This window comes from Triturus cristatus, chromosome 1_2 (assembly GCF_964204655.1).
Source record: "Triturus cristatus chromosome 1_2, aTriCri1.1, whole genome shotgun sequence".
Taxonomy (NCBI): domain Eukaryota; kingdom Metazoa; phylum Chordata; class Amphibia; order Caudata; family Salamandridae; genus Triturus; species Triturus cristatus.
This window is the reverse complement of record NC_140580.1, coordinates 854,362,349-854,382,987: the sequence shown is the minus strand read 5'-3', so window position 1 is coordinate 854,382,987 and position 20,639 is coordinate 854,362,349. Positions and strand designations below refer to the sequence as shown.

The 20,639-nt window shown below is 47.6% G+C and overlaps 1 protein-coding gene across 14 annotated transcripts in view; it reads left to right on the top strand.

The window, feature by feature from the left end:
- The window catches only part of UBR4 (ubiquitin protein ligase E3 component n-recognin 4), a 1,980,383-nt gene that overhangs the window by 1,830,730 nt on the left and 129,014 nt on the right, over positions 1-20,639 (top strand). For all 14 annotated transcript variants that reach the window (XM_085609056.1, XM_085609055.1, XM_085609054.1 and 11 more), the window contains one exon: positions 1,430-1,551. In XM_085609056.1, coding sequence (XP_085465182.1) covers positions 1,430-1,551 — 122 coding nt within the window. The remainder of the gene's footprint in view (positions 1-1,429; positions 1,552-20,639) is intronic.

Genomic DNA, 20,639 nt, shown 5'->3' with positions numbered 1-20,639 from the left:
CCCCCCCCCTTTGCAGGATGCTCATTTCCACATCACAGTTCTGCAGTCGCACAGGAAGTTACTTCACTTCATGGTCAGATCTGAACATTACCAGTTTGCTGTCTTATCGCTTAACCACCTTTCCGCACCTTACCTTCTCCCTAAACAAACTGGTATTACAATCCAAGGCTCGCTTCCTGCCAAAAGTGGTTTCTCCCTTCCACTTAGGTCAGTCCATCAACCTTTTTGACATTTTACCTTCCTCCACATCCTACAAATGAGGAGGAAAGACTTCATCCTCTTAATCCCAATAGAGTTGTTCGCTTCTAAGCAGACAGAATACATGTACTCAGGCTGGATGATCAACTCTTTGTGGGATATGTTGGAAAGATGAAAGGTAAGCCAGTCCAAAAAAGGACATTTATCAAGATGGATAATCCTGTGCATCAATATCTGCTATTGGGCCTTATTGTACCTGAGCCAAATCTTCAGTGCTAGCAAGAGTGCCTGTGGTGGATATCTGCAAAGCAGCATCTTGGTCCTCCCTTAACACTTTTGTGAAACACTGTTGTCTAGATTCAGAAGTGAGGAGGCATAGTCCCTTCACTCATTCAGTTCTTCAGAATTTTTTGCTGTTTACAGCCATGCACCTACCACCAGATATGGGACTGCTTGGGGAATCTTTTCATAAGGTGTGAAATCTTAGTAGCGCTCTTTCTGTTGGATATTATGTCTACCTGCCGATTCCTCACTGACCCTCCCACATCCCCGTTGTATTGGTGTCTACCAAAAGTTCTGTTTTGTACTCTTCATATTGCTGAAAACTGCACCTAGCTCAGTAAGATGTTGGTTTCATCCATTCACCTAAAAGGCGCCCTAAAAAATGGATGGTAATTAGTCAGCACGCCAGTGGGGGCATTTTATGGCTTCAGTGACATCACAGGGAACCACGTCCAAACCATTCATGGAGCTGGCATCCCCTACCGGCATGGGAGAGCTGTTGAAAAGTTTCCAGATCCAGTCTGACCCCTGGGATATTCAAAAGGTGAGGAATCTGCAGGTAGCTATAGTATCCACCAGAACAAAGCATTACCAGAGGTAAGTAACTTGTTCCTCATTGTTAAACAATTGGTGCACTACATTCTGAGACCTATGCTTTACAAGAGTTCTTTGGCACCGTCTTAAAGGGACGCTGTCATTTGGAACATAGTTCTGGCATGTTCAGACAGAGCTTTAGGCACTGTCTTCTGTAAACCGAAAAATAAATATCTTACTTAGTCCTTGTTCTAAATGTGCATCTGTCAATCCCGGTGCTAGGGAGCCACTTTTATAAAAGAGGAACTTTTTCTTAATCTTTTGAGGGTGACTTTTACTGATATTGGAATTCTTTTTAATTGTTTATTGTTAACCTAAACAAAACTCTTAACTGTTTGTAATTTGTCCCCTGCAGGTACAGAATCTGAAACCAAGGCCTTCATGGCAGTTTGTATTGAAACCACTAAGAGGTACAACCTGGATGATTACAGAACGCCAGTCTTCATCTTTGAGAGGCTCTGTAGCATCATCTATCCGGTGCGTTAGATTGCAGAACTGGTTTCATTTTCTTTTTCTTTATTCTGTTAACTGCCCAGAATCACTTGAATTCATCTGCTTGCAAATTTGACTCATGAGCAAGGCAACTTGTAGCATTCAACACTGCTAGTTGTATCAAATCTATGTATTTCCATGCTCCTTAAGCTATCTGAATACCTTAGCTACTACTCAGTCCTGAAAATACTGAACTGTCTGCAGGTGCTGTTCATTACTCGAGGAGACCAGCTTTGCATATCATTGTTTCTGATTGATACTTCTACCTGCAATCCCTTATTTCTTGGCTCTCCTCCAGGTGCCACATTGGATCCAAAAAATTTAAATAGCTCTCCTGCCCTGATAGGTGGTGCCTCAGCTCCAGAAGCCATCAAGCATCACAGGGCTGTAGAAGGCCTCTCGTCAGAACATTTCCTCATAAATTGTCTTTTTGTAATGTTTTCAACAGTCTCCTGAAAAGCTCAGCATTTGAACCATGTCTGTCCTGTCAAAGAGATGTTGCTCATGACTTTTTGTCTTAGGTGCCTGGGACCTAAACAAAATCCAAGCCTATCTAGGAGCATTAGGCAAAGCTCTTTATGGCGGACTTGAGACAAAAGCTGGGCCCTCTGTTGCTCCAGATCCAGGTCCTCCTCCGGCTTACCTTCAACTAGGTATTCTTCAAGGCAGACCACTGGTAAAGACAAGTCCTCCAGGAAAAAGCACAAGAAACATCATAAGAGGGATTCTTCTCCTTCTCAATGTCACTGAAACTCGTGAGTCGGTTTTCCAGTCAAAGGCTTTGCTCCCTATCTCCAGCTTCAAAGTGTTTTTCAGAGCCTGATTTAGGAGAGATACAACCAGCACTGGATTCAGCCCTACCAGTTATTCTGGACCTGTAGCCCATTTTAGCCATTTTCAGAATTTCCGGACGCTGTCTGCACAGATAGTGAATTTCACACAGGCTGTGCTGGCCCTCTTCTGCTCCATTCTCTGGTGTGACTGTGAGTCCCCCAAAGTCGACAGGGCTTCTGACGACTGCTTGATCCCTATCTCCAGGCGGCCCCATGTATCCACTTTTTTAAACTGTCCCAGCACCAACCAGCCCTCTTGTTGTTTGAAGGTTTTATATACCATGGACAAGCCCCTCATGGGTATCTGTATTAATATTATAGTAGTCGAGCAACAGTACAAGATATGGCAGATCCCAGATGAGGTTGGGATCACCTCAATGATAAGACAGATAAATCAACTACAATAGTATACAGGCAAGCAGTAATCCTGAGTCCTGATATGCTCAAAGAGAAGAGTTCCAGGATCTAGGGCAGATATTTGTTCATGAGTAGTAGTTTAACTCCTTTCTTGAATGATGCTGTTAAGGGATTTAGTCGGGTTTCAGGGTGGAGGGAGTTCCACATTTTCGGTGCGATGCCAGAGAAGGCCCTATTGTAGGTTTTCTTTAGCGAATCTCTGTGGTTTGAGCAGTAAAGTGCTGGCACTTCTAAAAGAACTGGAGCCACCAGAAAGGTAAAGTTTCTGAGCAAGGTAGCTTGGGGTATTGAAGTGTAGGGGTTTGTAGGTCATGCATTCAATTTTCTGTTGAATTCTTGCTTCGTATTGGGAGCCTGTTGAGCGCTTTTAATTCAGGGATGATGTGGTTGTTTCTTTTCTAACAAATGATGAGCGGAGTTGAGGGAGGCCCTTAAACGGGCCGTTTTGTATTTGGGCAAGCTGCCTAGGGTTGCATTTCCATAGTCCAATCTGGAAATCACTAGGTCTTGGACAGCAGAGTTAAAGTCCCTGGGTGGTAGGAAAGGTTTTAATATCCTTAAGATGTTCCTCTGGAGGTTATCTCCTTTGGTGGCAGCACTAACGTGCTTCTGCATGTTAAGATTCTTGTCGAGTTATACCCAGTGATCTTGCTGAGTCAATGACCCTAGTTGCTTCATCCATTAATGATGGGTGAGTGTTTGGGTGGGACGACTGGGGCGATTTGCCCCCACAAAGGCTTTGCCGGTTGCTCCAATGACAGTATCAGTGCCCTCTTCAATGCCAATGGCACAAACTTAGGATTCTTTAATAAAAGTGGTGCATTTTCTGAATACACAGGCTGTTTTGGCCAGATCCTGACACAAAGTACAACAGTTGATTGAGGAAGAGTCCCTTAAAGGCTTTTGCCTCTTGATGAATGTTCAGGCATTCAGATACACAGTATTGTTTACCATGATCATGAGGACAGCAGAGATGCATGCGGTATTCTTCCACTACTGGCATGGATAGTGGTGACTGATGCCCCTGTTGCCTGGATGCCTTCCATAAAGAGGGTCTGAAGTGTCCTTCGTGGCCTCTCACTGAGGAAGATGTCTGTCATGGATTTTTTTCGCAAGGCCGTAGAAATCCTTAATTCGCCTTTGCATGTAGAGGAGAACAAGGATGGCTTCCTCACAGAAATCCTACGCTGGCATCCTCCACTGTTGAGCCATTGCTCCCTTTCAATTAGGCATTAAGGATCCCATCTTGGTCTCATGTATTGAATCCGCTTCTGTGGTAATCTGCCATATTGCTCACCACCACCGTCTGCCTCCTTGGGACTCAATATTTTTTACAGCGCCCTCCTCCCTAGAGAGTTTTGTTGCTCATGTTTCTTCTTCTCTCTCCTAATCCAGAGAGGGAGTTGAAGGATTAAGACAATGAGAAAGATTATGTTTGAGGCATATGAGCTGCAGATTGCATACTTTTGCAAAGATCGCCATCTGGTGTTGGGCTCGAATGTTTGCAGTTTGATTTTGTCCTGAAAGAAGTCTTTGTAGTCACGAGGTAGGTGACTCCTCCCTAGGACGATAGTGTGTATAAGCATCTACTCAATCCTTAGATTGTTTTTTCTGCCATCGGTTACAGATGTACATTGCTGCGCTCCGGGTCGATATCGGTTTCGAATCCCCCTTCGACGTGCAATTCTCTCCACTCGTCGGAATTGTCTCGATCGCATTTCCCTTTTCAACGTGCATTTTCAAAACAAACTTCTCGGCTTCCATTTTCGGCGCGGCCTTTGGGCCTCTCCGCGCCGACCACGCCTGCTGTCAATGGAAAGAACTCCTTTCAAAAAATGCCCCGGGTGTGGTGCTAAGTTCCCACACACAGACTTGCACGAGGTGTGCAATCTCTGCCTCTCCCCGGAGCACGAAGAAAAGAACTGCAAGGCCTGTGCATCGTTCAGGTCGAAGAAAACCATCCGTGATCGTCTGGCTCGACGTCACGAAATGTCTCATGGAAGCAGCTCGATTCCGGACGTCTTCGGAGCAGATCCCGAAATCCAGCCGGAACAATCGGGTGACAAAGAAGACATCTACGTCTCTGGAGCTGATGACTGCAACGCTGAAGAGATGACAGTCACCCCGGCTCAGCTGTCTGTGAGTCCCGAACCCCTCTCCCCAAAAACAAACCGAAGGCCCCGGTAACACCTTCACCCTCCGGCTCGGATCGACACTGACAACATACTTCAGACGCCCCGCCCTTGGGCCCGTCTATGAAACCGAAACATAAGCCTTCTGACTCGGGCTCGAGTCAACCCCATTCTGGCGAAGGGAAGTCCTCCCCGGCACAAAAGCCACAAGGCAAAGACTCTTCGTCGACGTTGAAGCTCTCGGCGTCGACGTATACCAAAGACTCGGAACCGAAGAAATCTTCGGAGCCGAAAAAGGCTTCGGACTCAAAAATGTAGTCGGAGCCCAAAAAAGCCTCGGAGCACAAAAAACATTCACAGACTCTGTCCAAGGAAGGCTCGGTTCCGAAATCTTCGGCACCCAACAAAGACATTTTGCCCACTCGGCCTGATTTTTCGGACCCAAAACACGAGCAAACTAGTCGCCAAGCCTCCAAAAAAGAGGAAACTGGACACTTCAGAGGACCCTTCAATACCTCCCAAGAGATAGGACATGGGCACTAACACTTCCCCACCTCCTTCTCCTCCTCCAGTTAATCCACACTTATTGATTTCTCCGCTACACTCCCCACAACCTATAGTTTCACCTCACACATCAGATACTGAGGATGACGTAGGTGTGGATACAGATCCACAGGGGGATGATGATTCACATACCATCCCACATAACGTAGACCCTTGGGAGGACTGCAATACAGACCCCGACCCACATAATGACCCGGATGTCTATCCATCTTAGCCGAAACCACCAGATGACCACTCCGGGTTCGCGCAACTATTCACCAGAGCTGCCCAATACCATGGAGTCCCCTTACACTCCGACCCCCTAGAAGAAGATTTTTTGCTAGAAACCTTGGCACCCTCGCAAAAAGCAACAAGCACCCTACCAATGTTAATAGGCTTGATGAAACATGCCTAGAAGTTTTTAAAAACCCAGTCAGAGCCAGGGTTCTCAACCCCAGGGTGGATAAAAAAATACAAGGCAGCTCCTAATGAACAAGTTTATATTACAGGTCAGATCCCCTTGGATTCCCTTGTTGTAACTAATGCACGCAAGCTGGCAAACTCACAGGGTACAGGCGACACCCACCTCCTGAAAAGGAATCCAAATTAATTGACGCATCAGGGAAACGTATCACGTCACAGGCTGCAAACCATTGGCGTATCGCCAATGCCCAAGCTTTATTGGCCAGATACGACAGAGCCAACTACGGCAAGCTTGAAAAGCTCATGGAACACCTTCCTGACCAGTACAAGCAAAAGGCCAACGACCTTATCCAAGAGGGCAAATTAATTGCCAACACCTCAATAAAATGTGCATTGGATGCAGCCGATATCGCATCTCGAGCAATCAATACTAGCGTCTTGTTGCGCAGACACGTCTGGCTCCGGATTCGAGCAAGAGGTTGAGACTGCTATTTTAAACCAGCTGTTTGATCAGGAGCATTTTTTCGGGCCAACAGTTGACACATCCCTAGAAAAGATGAAGGACGCCGAGACTGCTAAGTCTGTGGGGGGGGGGGGGGGGGCCTTGCTGTTCCCTTCCCCTAGAGGCTCTTTTCGCCGCTCTTTCTACAGAGCCGGCTCAAAAACCACGGGTTCAGAACAGCCCTCTTCCTCCTACAAAAGCCCCACTCAAACATCCCCCAAAGGATACTATCGCAGAGGATACAGAGGCAACAATAATAAGTGAAGAGGTTGCGGCAACCCTACCACTTAACAGTGACTTTCCTCCACTCTCAATCCCCCCGATTATCCCACTCCTGTCGGGGGACGTCTTTCACAGTTCCTACCTGTCTGGAATGCCATCACAACAGACAAGTGGGTAAGACCAATTATTCAGTATGGTTATTGCCCGGAACTCACTTCTACCCCCCTAAACATTCCTCCCGGACAACACCAGATGTCCTTAGAACATCTAACACTTCTCAAACAAGAGGTTCTCTCTCTATTACAAAAACATGCAATAGAACCAGTTCCCTTGCCTCATCAAGGCACAGGGATTTACTCCCTCTACTTCCTAATTCCAAAAAAGGACAGATCTCTCAGGCCCATACTGGGCCTCAGGCCACTAAACCTCTTCATTCAGTCAGACCACTTCCACATGGTCACTCTCTAACAGGTGCTTCCACTACTTCAACAGGGCGACTTTCTCTCCACTCTGGATCTAAAGGACACCTACTTTTATATTCCCATTCACCCCGCTCACAGGAAATATCTCAGATTTGTGGTAGATGGTCAACACTACCAATTCAAAGTCCTCCCGTTCGGGGTCACTACAGCACCCAGAGTCTTCACCAAATGCCGCGCAGTAGTTGCAGCCCACTTAAGAAGACAGCACATTCATGTCTTCCCTTATCTGGATGACTGGCTCATAAAAGCCAAATCACACAGCAACTGTGTGCAACACACAAGCAAGACAATTCAACTGCTTCACAGCTTGGGATTCACAATAAATCTAGCCAAATCCCATCTTCAACCGTCCAACATACAACAATACCTAGGGGCTACAATAGACACTTCAAAAGTTCTAGCATACCCCAATCCTCTCAGGATAAGCGCCATACAGGCTCTAATCCCAAAATTTCTGCCTCAAAACTCACTACCAGCGCAAGTGTTCATGCAGTTAACCGGGGTGATGGCCTCCTGCATTCTCCTCGTCCCTTATTTAAGACTCCAATTGTGTCCACTACAGTAATGTTTAGCGCGTCAGTGGAACCAGGCTCAAGGTCCGCTAACAGATCTGGTTTTGGTGGACGACCGCACCCATTGCTCTCTGCAGTGGTGGAACACACAAAATCTTTCCAAAGGGCGGCCGTTCCTTTTCCCGGTTCCACAGACCGTGCTAACGGCAAACGCATCGCTCACCGGCTGGGGAGCTCATATTCAAATCCATACCATCCAGGGCATATGGACCCCCCAACAAACACAATTCCACATAAACTACCTGGAATTGTTAGCCAACTTCCTCGCGTTAAAAATCTTTTCAACTCCACCGCCTAGGCAAAGCTGTCCTGGTCCGTACAAACATGACAGCAATGTACTACATACAGAAACAGGGGGGAACACACTCTCTGCAGCTTGCACACCTAGCTCAGAGCATATGGAGATGGGCCATTCCGCAAAACGTACATCTCCTTGCAGAACTCCTCCTAGGTTTACACAATTAAATAGCAGATCTGCTCAGTCGTCAGACACAGCAGATCCACGAATGGGAACTTCATCCTCCAGTTCTTCTTCCATTCTTTCGCATGTGGGGCCACCATGAAATAGATCTGTTCGCCACACACCAAAACGCAAAATGCCCAACCTTCGCGTCCAGGTATCCACACCCATTGTCCAAAGGCAATGCGCTATGGATGAACTGGTCAGGCAAATTTGCTTACGCTTTTCTGCCTCTCCCACTCATTACGTTAGTGGTTCGGAAACTCCAACAGCATTCCCTCACATTGATCTTGGTTGCCCCAACATGGGCATGACAACCATGGTTCACAACTCAATTAGAGCTATCAGTAGTGCCTCATCAAAAACTACGTCCCTCACCCAAGCTTCTCACTCAAAACCATGGAGAGATACACATCCAGATCCCAATCAACTAAACCTTGCGATCTGGCTCCTGAGGTCTTAGAGTTCGGCTACCTAAATCTTCCGCCAGACTGTATGAATATCATTAAAGAAGCTAGATGCCCTACCACCAGAGCATGCTATGCAGCAAAATGGAAACGATTTGCCATTTATTGCACAAACAACAAAATCAATCCACTAAATGCTTCTATCCAGAACATTATCTGCTACCTCTTGCCTCTACAACAATGTAACCTAGCATAATCATCTATTAGGCTACATCTAGTTGCCATAGCAGCCTATCTCCAAAACAGACAACATTTGTCTTTTTTTCAAGTGCCCGCTATCAAAGCTTTTATGGAAGGACTTAAAAGAATAATCCCACCCAGAGTCCCACCCTCTCCAGTCGGGAGACCTAAATGTGGTCCCTACATTGAAAGGACAAAATCCTTTAGAAGGACCAAACAACTCTTTCTGGCTTTCTCCCCACCTCATAAAGGCAATCCCATCTCAAAGGCAGGAATTGCAAGGTGGATTGTTAAATGCATCAAAAAATGCTATTTCAAAGCCAAACGCACACTAACCATTCCCCCTAGAGCTCATTCCATACGCAAACTAGGGGCTTCCATGACATTCTTAGGGAACATTCCCCTAGATGACATCTGCAAAGCAGCAACTTGGGCTACACCACACAACTTCGCAAAACACTATTGTGTAGATGTGCAGGCAAAACAACAAGCTAGTGAGGGCCAGGCTGTATTAAGAACACTTTTTCAAACCACTGCAACAGATAGAGGTAGCCACCGATAAGGGGGGGGAACTGCTGTACAGTCTATGCAAAACTATAGAATCTGCAACTCGTATGCCTTGAACGGAAAATGCTACTTACCAGTATGCATCTGTTCTTGGCCTGTAGAGCTGCAGATTCGTATACGTCCACCCACCTGCCTGGATACCTCTTTCTGTTCCAGTACTGTCTTACTTAGATACATTACACATGAACATCTCTTTCTACTTCTTACTACTCCATCGTAACCCTTCATGGCAAAAACAATCTAAGGATGGAGCCGATGTCCATGCGCACTATCGTCCTAGGGAGGAGTCACCTACCTCGTGACTACAAAGACTTCTTCCAGGACAAAAACAAACTGCAAACATCCGAGCCCAACACCAGATTGCAATCTATGCAAAAGTATACGAATCTGCAGCTCCACATGCCAAGAACAGATGCATTCCGGAAAGTAGCATTTTCCTTTCTTTTCAAGGAGACTTTCTCTTCACTCCACAAATGTCTTGCTCTCTAGCCCTGTGGGAAATGTCACAAATAGCAATCCCAAATCTCCCTGACCACTTTTGTGACTGTTTTGCAGAAGTTGTGTACCATGGGCAAGATGTGGCCAAACAGAACTATTACTCTGACTTGCATACAGTCGATTTGGCTGCACGATCCATTGACTTAACTGTCATCCGCCATCGTGCCAGGACACATTCCACTGGTAGACAAAATGATGGTGAACTGACATCAGTCGCCGAGATGGCACCCCCTGTGTGGATTTGAACCCGCGTCTGAGACGAAGCACCACCTATCAGCACAGGACAGGTAATTCAGCTTTTCGGGTCTGATCTGGTGCCTGAAGGAGATTCAAGCTGTGAGGAATCTGCAAGTACATAGCATTTCTACTAGAAAGATCATTACCAAAGGTAAGTAACTTGTTTATTTGGGCCGGAACACACAATCTTTGGTTAGGGAAGAGTGTTCAGATTACAGCCTTGAAACAGAAGAACTTGTGTGAGCTTAAACTAAATCTTGTTATCCAGCATCAGATACAAAATGCTAGAGGTGTGGTAAAGTAATATAATATAATCCCATCACTTTTGCTACAGTAAAAAATTGTAACAAGGCCTTGGTATTTATTTTTCTACCTTAACAGTTATGGCCAGGAATTGAATGTGATCACTGACCTTTTCTTGGCCTGCTGGCCCAGTCGCTTGTTACTGGCCAGATTATGTATCCATACCCAGAGCATGCCAGTGAACACCACCATTCACCCATATCTGATAGAGACTACTAGCCGCAGATTCCTTCACGTAGAATTATCCCCAGGCGTGAGACTGGATCCGGAAACTTTTTTGCCACAGCATCCCTGCGCGCCGTGGGCGGCGCGACTCCGCCCAGGTGTTGTCCGCGTACGTGACGTCAGCGAGGTCACATAAGACCCGCACCGGCGCGCCCACGTCAGATTTTTCCTTTTCCGCGTGCAACGCAGATCCAATCCTTGCTATGGGCCTGTTAGGGCCCCTTTTTTCTTACATTTCTTTTTGGTGGAACAGTGTGCGAGTGCCTTTGGGCTTCAAAACTTGCACGGTTTGTGGGCGTCTTATGTCAGCGACAGACTCTCACCTCATTTGTATGTGGTGTTTGGGGGAGGATAACGGCACCACAGATTGTGTGGCGTGCCAACTGTTGAAGCCGAAGTCGCGGCGTGAGCGCTGGATGAAATTTCTCTCGGCGCGTCTCTCCAGGTCGACGTCCTCCACTCGGTCCGCTTCGGCGGGCGGCTTCACATATGGCCGTGGTCGTCGTCCTTGCCCTTCTCCGATGTCACTTGAGCGTCGCTCCCCAGTGGGTAAGTGTCGCAGTTTGTCCCCGGGGGCTGGTTTCCGGCCTTCCGGGGGCGTGGACTCTCCGCGGGTAATGCGGCCCCACGTGTCGTCCTAACCACCGTTTCCCGGTGTTGGGGGCGTCGAGAGTCCAAATGGAGACATACGCGGCGGCTTTGCAGGCCTCGTTGGCGTCTCCTCCTCCTTCCCCTCCTGGGGCGTTGGAGGATCCCTCGCCCTGCGCATGGCCCTCCGACGCACCACCGGTGGCTCCGGCCCCGGCGCCGAATGGTTCGGATCCAGGCTTGGAGGATGTGGTGTTGCTAGGGTGCGGCTTCTCTGGGGCACCTCCTTCAGACCACGGCGTCTCTGCCTCACCGCAAACTCCCGCGGGAGTCCCTGTGGTGTCGCGGGAGGTCGCCGGGGCTCAGGTCGCATCCCCGAGCCCCCCTCGGTCCTTTGACAAGGTGGTCCTGTCTGAGGCAGAGGTGACGCCGCTACGGCGCCGGCAGCAGCTGGACCGTGCAGAGTCACAGGGGTCGATGGACCCTCCTCGTCTCGCTCCGGGTCGAGGCCAAAGGAGGACCCCTCGTCCCTCTCAGGGCCCCTCTCATCCCTCCCCAGAGGCGGCTGCCTTGTCGGAGGTTGCATCGTCCGTGGCGCCGACACATGGGTTGCCGAGCGATCTTCGCCTCATTCTGGGCCGCGGAGGGCTTCGTGCCACTCCCCAGGCCCGTCTTGTTCCCCCACACAGGAGGCTGCCTCGGCGGGGGTCTGGTCGGCGTCATTCCGGCACGACCCCGGAGCCGGTACGGCTCCAGCTCTACTCTGGTCTCTGCTCCGGTCTCCGGTGCGGGGTGACTTGGAGGTACCTTGTCCGGTGACGCCGGATGGTGCCGACGTCCTGACTCAAGCAGCGGACTCTACTTCTCCGCGCAGGAGTCGTACCCCGGATTCGTCTTCAGACGCTCCTTCTTTTCCGGAGGCAGGCTGTATATTGGTGTCGTCCTCCACGGAGACTGGTCGCCTTATGGTGTCTGTCTCATCGGCATCGAAGGGCGGCTCCCCGCCCTTCCTGAGGCAGAGGTGTTCGTCGGAAGAGCAGCAGGTCCCTCCTTCTTCGGCTCCTTCTGACTTCCAGGTCTGGCTCTTGCCCACCCCGCTTGGCCTCGGGGACGGCCGCTTTAGTTTGCAGCCGTCGCCCACGGAGGAGCTACTTTCTCCACCGCGAGGCCCTAATGAGGCGGGTGCGGCCTTAGCTCACGCGGTGTCCACGGCTGTGGTCATCCTGCGCATAGGTGACACGGTGGCTCACTTTCCGGCGGACCATCTATTGGAGGTCCTCCACCAGAGCTCTGGTGGGAGGGCAGTCTTACTTCCCTTTGAAGGTTTGCTCCTTTCTTCCTTGACGGGGGCTTGGAGGCGTCCTGCCTCAGGGGACTCTGTGCCTCAGCATCTTCTGCACCGGCACCTTCCGGCGTTTGTGGGACTCGGCTGAGTCTCTGGGATCTGCAGCTTCCCAGGAGTCTGGTCAGGTGGACTTACGGCATCATGCATTGGATAGCCGGGAGCTTGCGGCGTTTATTCTCCGCTCCGCTCTGGACATCTCAGAGGTGCTGGGCTGGGCCATGGCTTCCTCAGTCGCTCTCTGTCGCCATGCTTGGCTTCGGGATGGAGTATTCCCTGAGAATATTCGGGAGCGCCTCATCGACCTTCCGTTTGATGGCAGCCTGTTGTTCCATGCCCCGGCCGACTCCGCCATCCAAAGGCTCTTGGCGGGGCTCCGTCCCCTCCTCAGTGACTTCTGAGTTGGGTTAATTCTGGGCCTTCTTAGGCCGGTTGTTCTGGCTGTGGAGTGTGTCTTCTGGCCATTTACATCCTTCCTTGGGACTTTGGCATTGTTGGCTGCTGGACGGGTCTTGTGTTGATTGTGTGTGAGTTCTGCAGGAGTTGTTGCACAGACTTGGCCCCTGAGATTGGGCCTTCTGCTTTGCTTGGGCTGCTTATCAAGCCTTCAGCGGGGGGTGTTTTTTTCCCCTATGGCTCTTTTGTTTTTCCTCTGCTGTGGAAGTTCTTCCAAAGAGGGTTCCCATATCTTAGGACTTAACGTACCCTATGTGGGGTAGTGGTAGCTGTCATATAGCTTGCGCTCTGCTAGAGGGTTCTGGTCGCCTTCGGGTGCCTGTTCTCCATGGCGTTTAGGTAGGTTGCTTTTGCTTCCTGAGATCCTGTGCGCGACCACTCGTAGTGGTGTGCCTAGGCATCTCTTCCTCTCCCTGCACCTGTCCTGAGGTCTGGAATGATCCTGTGTTCTCCCTTGCCAGGAGTCGCCTATTCGGCCTTTCAGGGGCCTCGGGCTGTTCTGACTGGCAGGCTGCTCTCCATCTGGAGTGGGTTTGCCTTCTTTTCCCTTATTTCCTTGGGCCCTCTAGGCTTCTTCTTCTGCTTTTCCTGTCTTGGCATTGGGCGAAAGCTATGTTGCCTTGGGTGGGAGTGGGGTGCTTCGGCTTCTCCGTCCTTGCCCTTGGTTCCTGTGCTGTGAGTGTCCGAGCCTCTTCAGCCTTCTTTCCCTCCTACATCCCCTTGGGGTCGGTGGGGGTTCCCTTGGTCTAGCAGGGGCGAGGTTCTACCTGGTCCACAGATCTGGTCCCCTGTGGGGCCCTCTGTTGTGCATTGGCTGGTGGGGTCCTTTCGCAGACCCTCCAGGGGGTATGGCTAGGGTATCAATTCTACGTGAAGGAATCTGCGGCTAGTAGTCTCTATCAGATGTACGAGTTACTTACCTTCGGTAACGATGTATCTGGTAGAGACAATTCTAGCCTCAAGATTCCTTCACGGCCCGCCCTTCCTCCCCTATTCTGCGAGGACCATCGGGTTGGTCTTCGGTACTCGCCTCCCGGTGGGAGGCTGTGTCTCCTGTGAGTGCCTTCCTTGTTCTTGTCGGGTGGCTCCGTCTGGGGGCAGTTCAGCCCTACCGATGGTTTTCGTCCCAACATTATTTGTCACAATAAAAATAACAATAGGTAAGCCATGGTCTTGCAACAGGTCCATTCTCATTGCATTGGTTTTATTTTTCCCAGCATAGCGTGTTCTTGCAGCGATATGAGTTTCTCTCATCTCGATTTCTTCCCTAAGTGTCCACTTGAACCCTCAGTCTAGGAAGTAAATGTAGATGTAATTCTGAATGTAAATTAAGAGTGAAGCATCTCCTTTTAGTTGAACCAAACTAGTCCTGAATGGTTTAGTGTGCAATCTTGAGTGACTAAAGATTGTCTTTTAAGTGTGTGTCACCTCTGAGTCATTCATTTACATAAGCATGTCAGAGCGATGTTAAAATCAGATTGCCACAGTGTGGCAGACTTCGGCCACAACATTTGCAGCCACATACTAGTTCAGACTGAGTGCCAAAAGACAAACCGTTGCTCTTCTCCGAAACATCCAATAGTATGTGCACTTGTAGCAGTGGGGTACAAGGTATCCCCCTAGGGAGTCTGCTTGCCTGCACCTTATGAGGATGCTGCTTGTGGTCCAGGTCATTTTAGTTTAAGAAAAAGGCCTCTAATGTCTGTGACAGAACCCCAGGAGGTCGGTCTCTTGGTGTTTGGTTTCGAGCCACGACTTCAAGTTGTGTGAGGAGTGTTCCATGAGGCATCCAAAGGCGAATCAAGAATGCAGCGCCAAGCTGCATCTCACTGAGCACCTCTGATATCACGTAAAGCTCGCTCCTGCTGAAAGTCAAGTACATGGACCTGTTCTCACTCTGAGGGGCAGTCCTGTGACAGGTTGCAATTACAGTTCAAGATTTTGTGTAAGTCCAAATCCAAAAAGAGGCACAAGAAATCCAAGCAGGCCCATCCGTCCCAGCCTTGCCACTCTCTGCGAAGTCACTTGTACATTAAGGTACCCCTCATCTCATGCTTGGTCTCGTACCTAAGAACATATTCCACAGCTGATCTAAATGCATCTCAAATTCCCGGTCCATCGACAATGCCACAACAGATTGAGTCTGTAAAGGAGGCTATGCTCCGCATCCTACTGGCTCCCGTTGGCTCGCCTTTGGATCCATGTATCCACAGAGACATCAAGTCCATCAGTGGGTCCGTTCTCTGAACCTCATGAACTTGCTTCAGAGCAGACTCCACTCTGTGCCAGTTCTTGCCACTGCTTTGATCTGATTCTGACCACAGCCAACCGCCTTTGGCGATGGTGGAGACAAATTCTCCCCACAATATGATAATTTTTATCCGTTCTTACAAGAGGCCAGTGTGCTGGGCACTTCCCCTGACATAGGACTGGGTTCTCCCTTTAACCCTTCCATTTAAGAGTCCGCTTCATTTGCCATTGCATTAGATGAGCGTCTAAAGTCTTGGATTCCCAGTTTCCTTCCATTGAGGTAAAAGCAACATCCTCACAAAAGTATTATACCAATTTGCGTGCACTCCGTAATCTCTCACATAATTGGAGTCCTTTTCAGGCTAACACAGTCCATAGGTGAAAGTATTTCAAAAAGTCTTGAAGTTGGTTTGATTTTCAAATCTATATTGTCCATGTTAATCAAAAGAAACATAGCCAAAAATGTTAATTTAATCTGTCGGCTGTCAAATTTGGCTGTACTGGACAGATTTCACTATGTTTCGATTGCATAATAATAACAATAAAGATATATAAATTGAACCGACTTCAAGACTTTTTAAAATACTTAAGTCCATCAACTGATGTTAGCATGCAAATGACTCAAATTCTATGCTAGAGGTTAACCCAACACCTGCCCACCTGTGAGCGGGCAGGTAGCACGTTGTTACAGACCTGCTCCATGTGGCACTGCTGTCCTGATGCATCATGCTACTCCTGAGAGCCTGGTGGTACAGAACTCTACTAGCAGGGTTTACCCCAATTCTTTTCTTACTATTTCCCCTACCGCCCTCCCACCCCAGGTAGAGAATCAAAAAGTATTGCGGAATTTGGGAAGAGGTTGTTTTCTTCATCTAGCCTTGCCCTCAGATCAGCCAACACAGCTGTTTGCTGGGAATGTCTCCTGTGCATCATGGGACTGGGTCATTGACATCTTGCCAGCCATCCAAGAAGAATTTGGCGCCAACTTGGCACAGACCATTCAACAAGGCCAGGATGCGGCCAAGCATGTCATAGTGCAGCCTGGACACATCCAACTGTTTAGGCAGGATCACCTGCTATAACATGGTTCTCCCAATGCCATGCAAGAATGAGATCCACAGGAGTTTTGGTTAACATTCAAGTGCCGCTTGTAGATATGCCTTTCGGCATGTCTAGACTTTTTGGCAAGAAGTCAGACTGTCCTCAAGTAGAGCCACCCCACGCTCTCTCGTCCCTCTACACCCTCAAGGCAGGATCCACAACAATTCCCTTCCTTTGAAGGCATTGCTAGGGGTTTTGCATTTAGGCAGCATCAAGGCCCAAGAACAACAGGCACCCAGCTATTTTAGAGTTTGATTAGTGGATCCAGCATTCAGCATCCCAGCTTGCAGGGACAGCAAACTGCCCAGCCCCTCCTTCGGCAGCCTCCAGGCAGCTTTAGTTCACCCGTAGCGGCAAATGACCACCCCAGGGGAGGCAGGATTAGTCATTTTCTTGATGGGTGACCAGCCATAACATCAGACATGTGGGTCCCTCGGATAATGCAATGGAGCTTCGCCTTGCTTTTCCTTTCTTCCCTGCTGCATCTTCCACCCATTTTAAAGAGGCTTTTGGAGGACCATTTTGTCCATTTTACTGCAGGATGTTCAGGCTCTTTTGGAGAAAGGAGCCATGGAAAGGTAGTCAACCTTGAAGATCAGAACTGGGTGTTATCCCCTTATTTCTCAGCACCAAAAGAGGGCAGAGGCCTTCGCCCTCTTTTAGATTTTTGACCTCTCATTAACTTCCTATGGAAGGACAAATTCAAGATGCTCATGCCCCCGTTTACTAGAACTGGATCCGGGAGACTGGATGGTGGTGTTGGACATACATGGCACCTATTTCATTTCCCTGTCTCCTCCGACAGACACCTCGCTACTGGGTTGGGAACTCCATCAGGAAGATGTCATAATCAGAGTATTCTGGTCTCTGGCAGAGACCTGCTCCCGCATCTACTTTCTGGAGTTGTGGGCCATTCACTTGGCGTGTAGAGCCTGCTTGCCATCCGTCAAGGTGAGGCTAGTGCAGGTCCTCACAGACAACACCACCACCATGTGGTATTGCAGCAAGTAGGACATGGTAGGGGTCTTGGGCCCTCCTCAAATGATAAGTTGTTTCTCAATTATACTAAGTACGCTAATCCAACAACAGAGAAAAGTTGATGAAGCGTAATCCGATTATAGACGTGCTGTCTTAATATGCAGTCCGTCCTAGAACATGGACATAATGCACACACGTCTATTTCCGCATCCATACAAATAGTCCCAAAATGCACTGTAAATTATTGCTGTCCGCCGATGCTTGTACCAGTTTGAAAACCAAGATTTTTCTAAATTTTCACAAGAAGATCTTTATTTTGTCATTTTTTCATCATATTTGAGTCAATCCAAACATAGTTGAATTTTACAATCCTTTTAAAAAAAGCCTGAGAAGTTGACCATTTTAAATCGCACGTGCTTCGTTTTTGTTGCACAATGATTTACTGTGTCATGTACCTTATGTTGTGTCCCCAATGCATTTTGCAAAAACAGTTGATGGACAGAATGCAGAACAGTGTCATACATTCACACCAGTACAGAGATATGGGTCTAAAGCCATTGTTTTTTTGCTCACCATGCCTTCCCAGTTTGAACCCAGCCATATGCAAATCAGTCTTGATCCTGTGCCTCATGGGAACAGTCCAGCCCGAACTGCCAAGCCAGGTCCTCCCTGGACTGGAAACAAGCATCCTAGGACCGGTTTCGGGGTTTCACCCCTCTTCAGCCAGGATAGCTTGATTACTTTTTTTTTATTTTATAAGTACTTTTATTGACAACACAAGTAAATCAGAAAGAAAAGATCATACACAAGCTTTTTAGGATTAGCTGATAATAGCATATACATTTGATATCAAGTAGTCCTTACAAATAGATAAACATTAGAGACGTAAAAAGAAAAATTAAAGAAAAGTTCCCCATATTCTATCAAATTTTTTCATTGATTTCAATGCCTTTATTTTGGCAATAGCACGTTCCATAGTGTAAATTTCATTGATCAAGGACCACCATTCCAGAATATGTGGAGGTTTCTGAGATATCCAAGCCCTAGCAATAGTCAATCTAGCACATGAAAATAATCTTGTTAATAGATCTTTATGTGGGCAATTCGAAGCTTGTATGTCTAATAATACAGACAGAGGCGAGAGAGAACAAAAGACGATTTGTTTTTGCGATAAGATATTTTCAAATCCAGCCCAGAACTCAGACAGGGCTGGGCATGAGAAAAGTATATGTGTAATGTCAAGATCGAATTTGGGGCACTTAGAACGTTCACTTGGTGGAGAATTTTGGGACCAGTTGGATATTCTTAGCGGGGTATAGTATAAAAGGCAAATTGTTTTATATAGCTGAATCCTTAGGCTCGAAGATTGTACCACTTTGTTAATATTGCAAAGTGAAGCCGAGACTTTGTTAGAGGTGATGTTAGTTCCTAATCTAATTGTCCATTTCAGGGCAATTTTTGGACAGTTATCCTCTTTAAAGTTATTTAAACATTTGTAACCCCTGCTAATTAGTGATTTCTGATTTTCCAAGTAGAAGCACGTCCATAAATCTGAATCCGAAATTTGGTTGATTTTCATCTTGCAAACCAGATAGTCTCGGATTTGCATGTATTTAAATCGCATAGCTTCAGTTAGATTAAAGAGAAGTTTAAGCGTTGTGAAATCTAAAAATCCTTGAGTACCATAGAGGTCCCCCAAAAAATTAATACCCAAGTTGGCCCAAACGACCCCGAATCCATCATTAAATATTCCCGGTAACCCGGGGTTACCCCACAAGGGGAGCTTTAAATGAAAAAAGGAAGTCTTACATGTAATTAAAAAAGATTTCCAAATAGCGACTATCTCTCTCGCGGTCTTGAATTTGACCCTTTTAAAGTAGTTAGGGTCGTTAACTCTTGCAAGGAATTGATTAGAGTCAGTACCCAACATAAATTGGTGGTAATAATATTGACTGTTGGGGTTAAATAAACTGCGAAGGCGGCCGAGGAAGGTTGCCAAAAAATATAGTTTAAAGTCGGGGAAGTTTAAACCGCCTTTGTTAGTTGGTAGTTTGAGCAGAGCAAGTGATCTTCTAGCTTTTTTATACCCCCAGATATAACTACTTAAAATCCCGTCTAGTTTTTTAAAGAAGGAATTAACGCGTAAGGGTATAGACCTAAATAAATACAAAAATTCCAGTGGCATGGAGAGCACGGGACCCACGTCTTGGCATACCCTTCCCACTCGGGGTGACAATTGCAAACACAACAGTTGATGGACAGAATGCAGAAAAATGTCATACATTCACCCCAGTACAGAGATCTGGGCCTAAATACATCGTTTTTATTTTCACCATGCCTTCCCAGTTTGAACCCAGCCATATGCAAATCAGTCTTGACCCTGTGCCTCATGGGAACAGTCCAGCCCGAACTGCCAAGCCAGGTCCTCCCTGGACTGGAAGCAATGCATTTTGGGCCCTTACTGGAGCTTTATTAGCTGGAGCTTCTATGAACAAAACAAAGTAATCATGGGGCCATTAGTATTATTCATTGCTACACTGTATACAGGTAGGAAAAGAAAGGAAAAACCATCAATAAAGCACAGCTGACTTTCCCTTCAGCATGCGACATTACTGCTAATCCTGAAATATTCTCCATGAATACAAACTAACCACCTCAGACATCCCTTGCTTAACCTAACAAATAAAACAGGAACCATGGTGCACTGTCTGCATACACAAGTGCAGCATCGTGGAGAAAATGGTGCCCAGTGAAAATCTGCTGAAACGCAGAAAAAACCTGGTAAAGGAAAAAGTGTTAAAGAAGCCTATTGGCGGTGAAGAACACCTCTTGTTGCTAAGGCACATGAAGTAAATCTGCAAGAATAAGCCAAAACAATCCTGCGTGCTCACCTTTCTTTGAATTTCAGTGCATGATGGGATCAAATCCTACTCATTGTGAAAGCCAACTAGAAAGCTGAAGTTCACCGGGTTAAATAAGTGTCATGTACCCAATCATTGTAAATTGAATGGAGAAACCAATGTGATGGCGTCTACCCAATTGTGTGATTTTACTAGTCATGAGGTTAAGGAGGATGGAAATAGCAATTATGTATGTCTTGGGATCTGTGCCAGAAGGCCCTGCACCTCTGGACCTGGTTGAAGCATCAAAGCATCTTCTTGATTGTGCACTGCCTTGCAGGATCTCTAAACAGCATGGCAGACAAGATCAGCCTGTGACGCCTAGCAGGTCACTAATGGCAGCTACACCCAGAGGTGGCGCAGGGCATCTTCAGCATTGGGAAGAACCATGACTC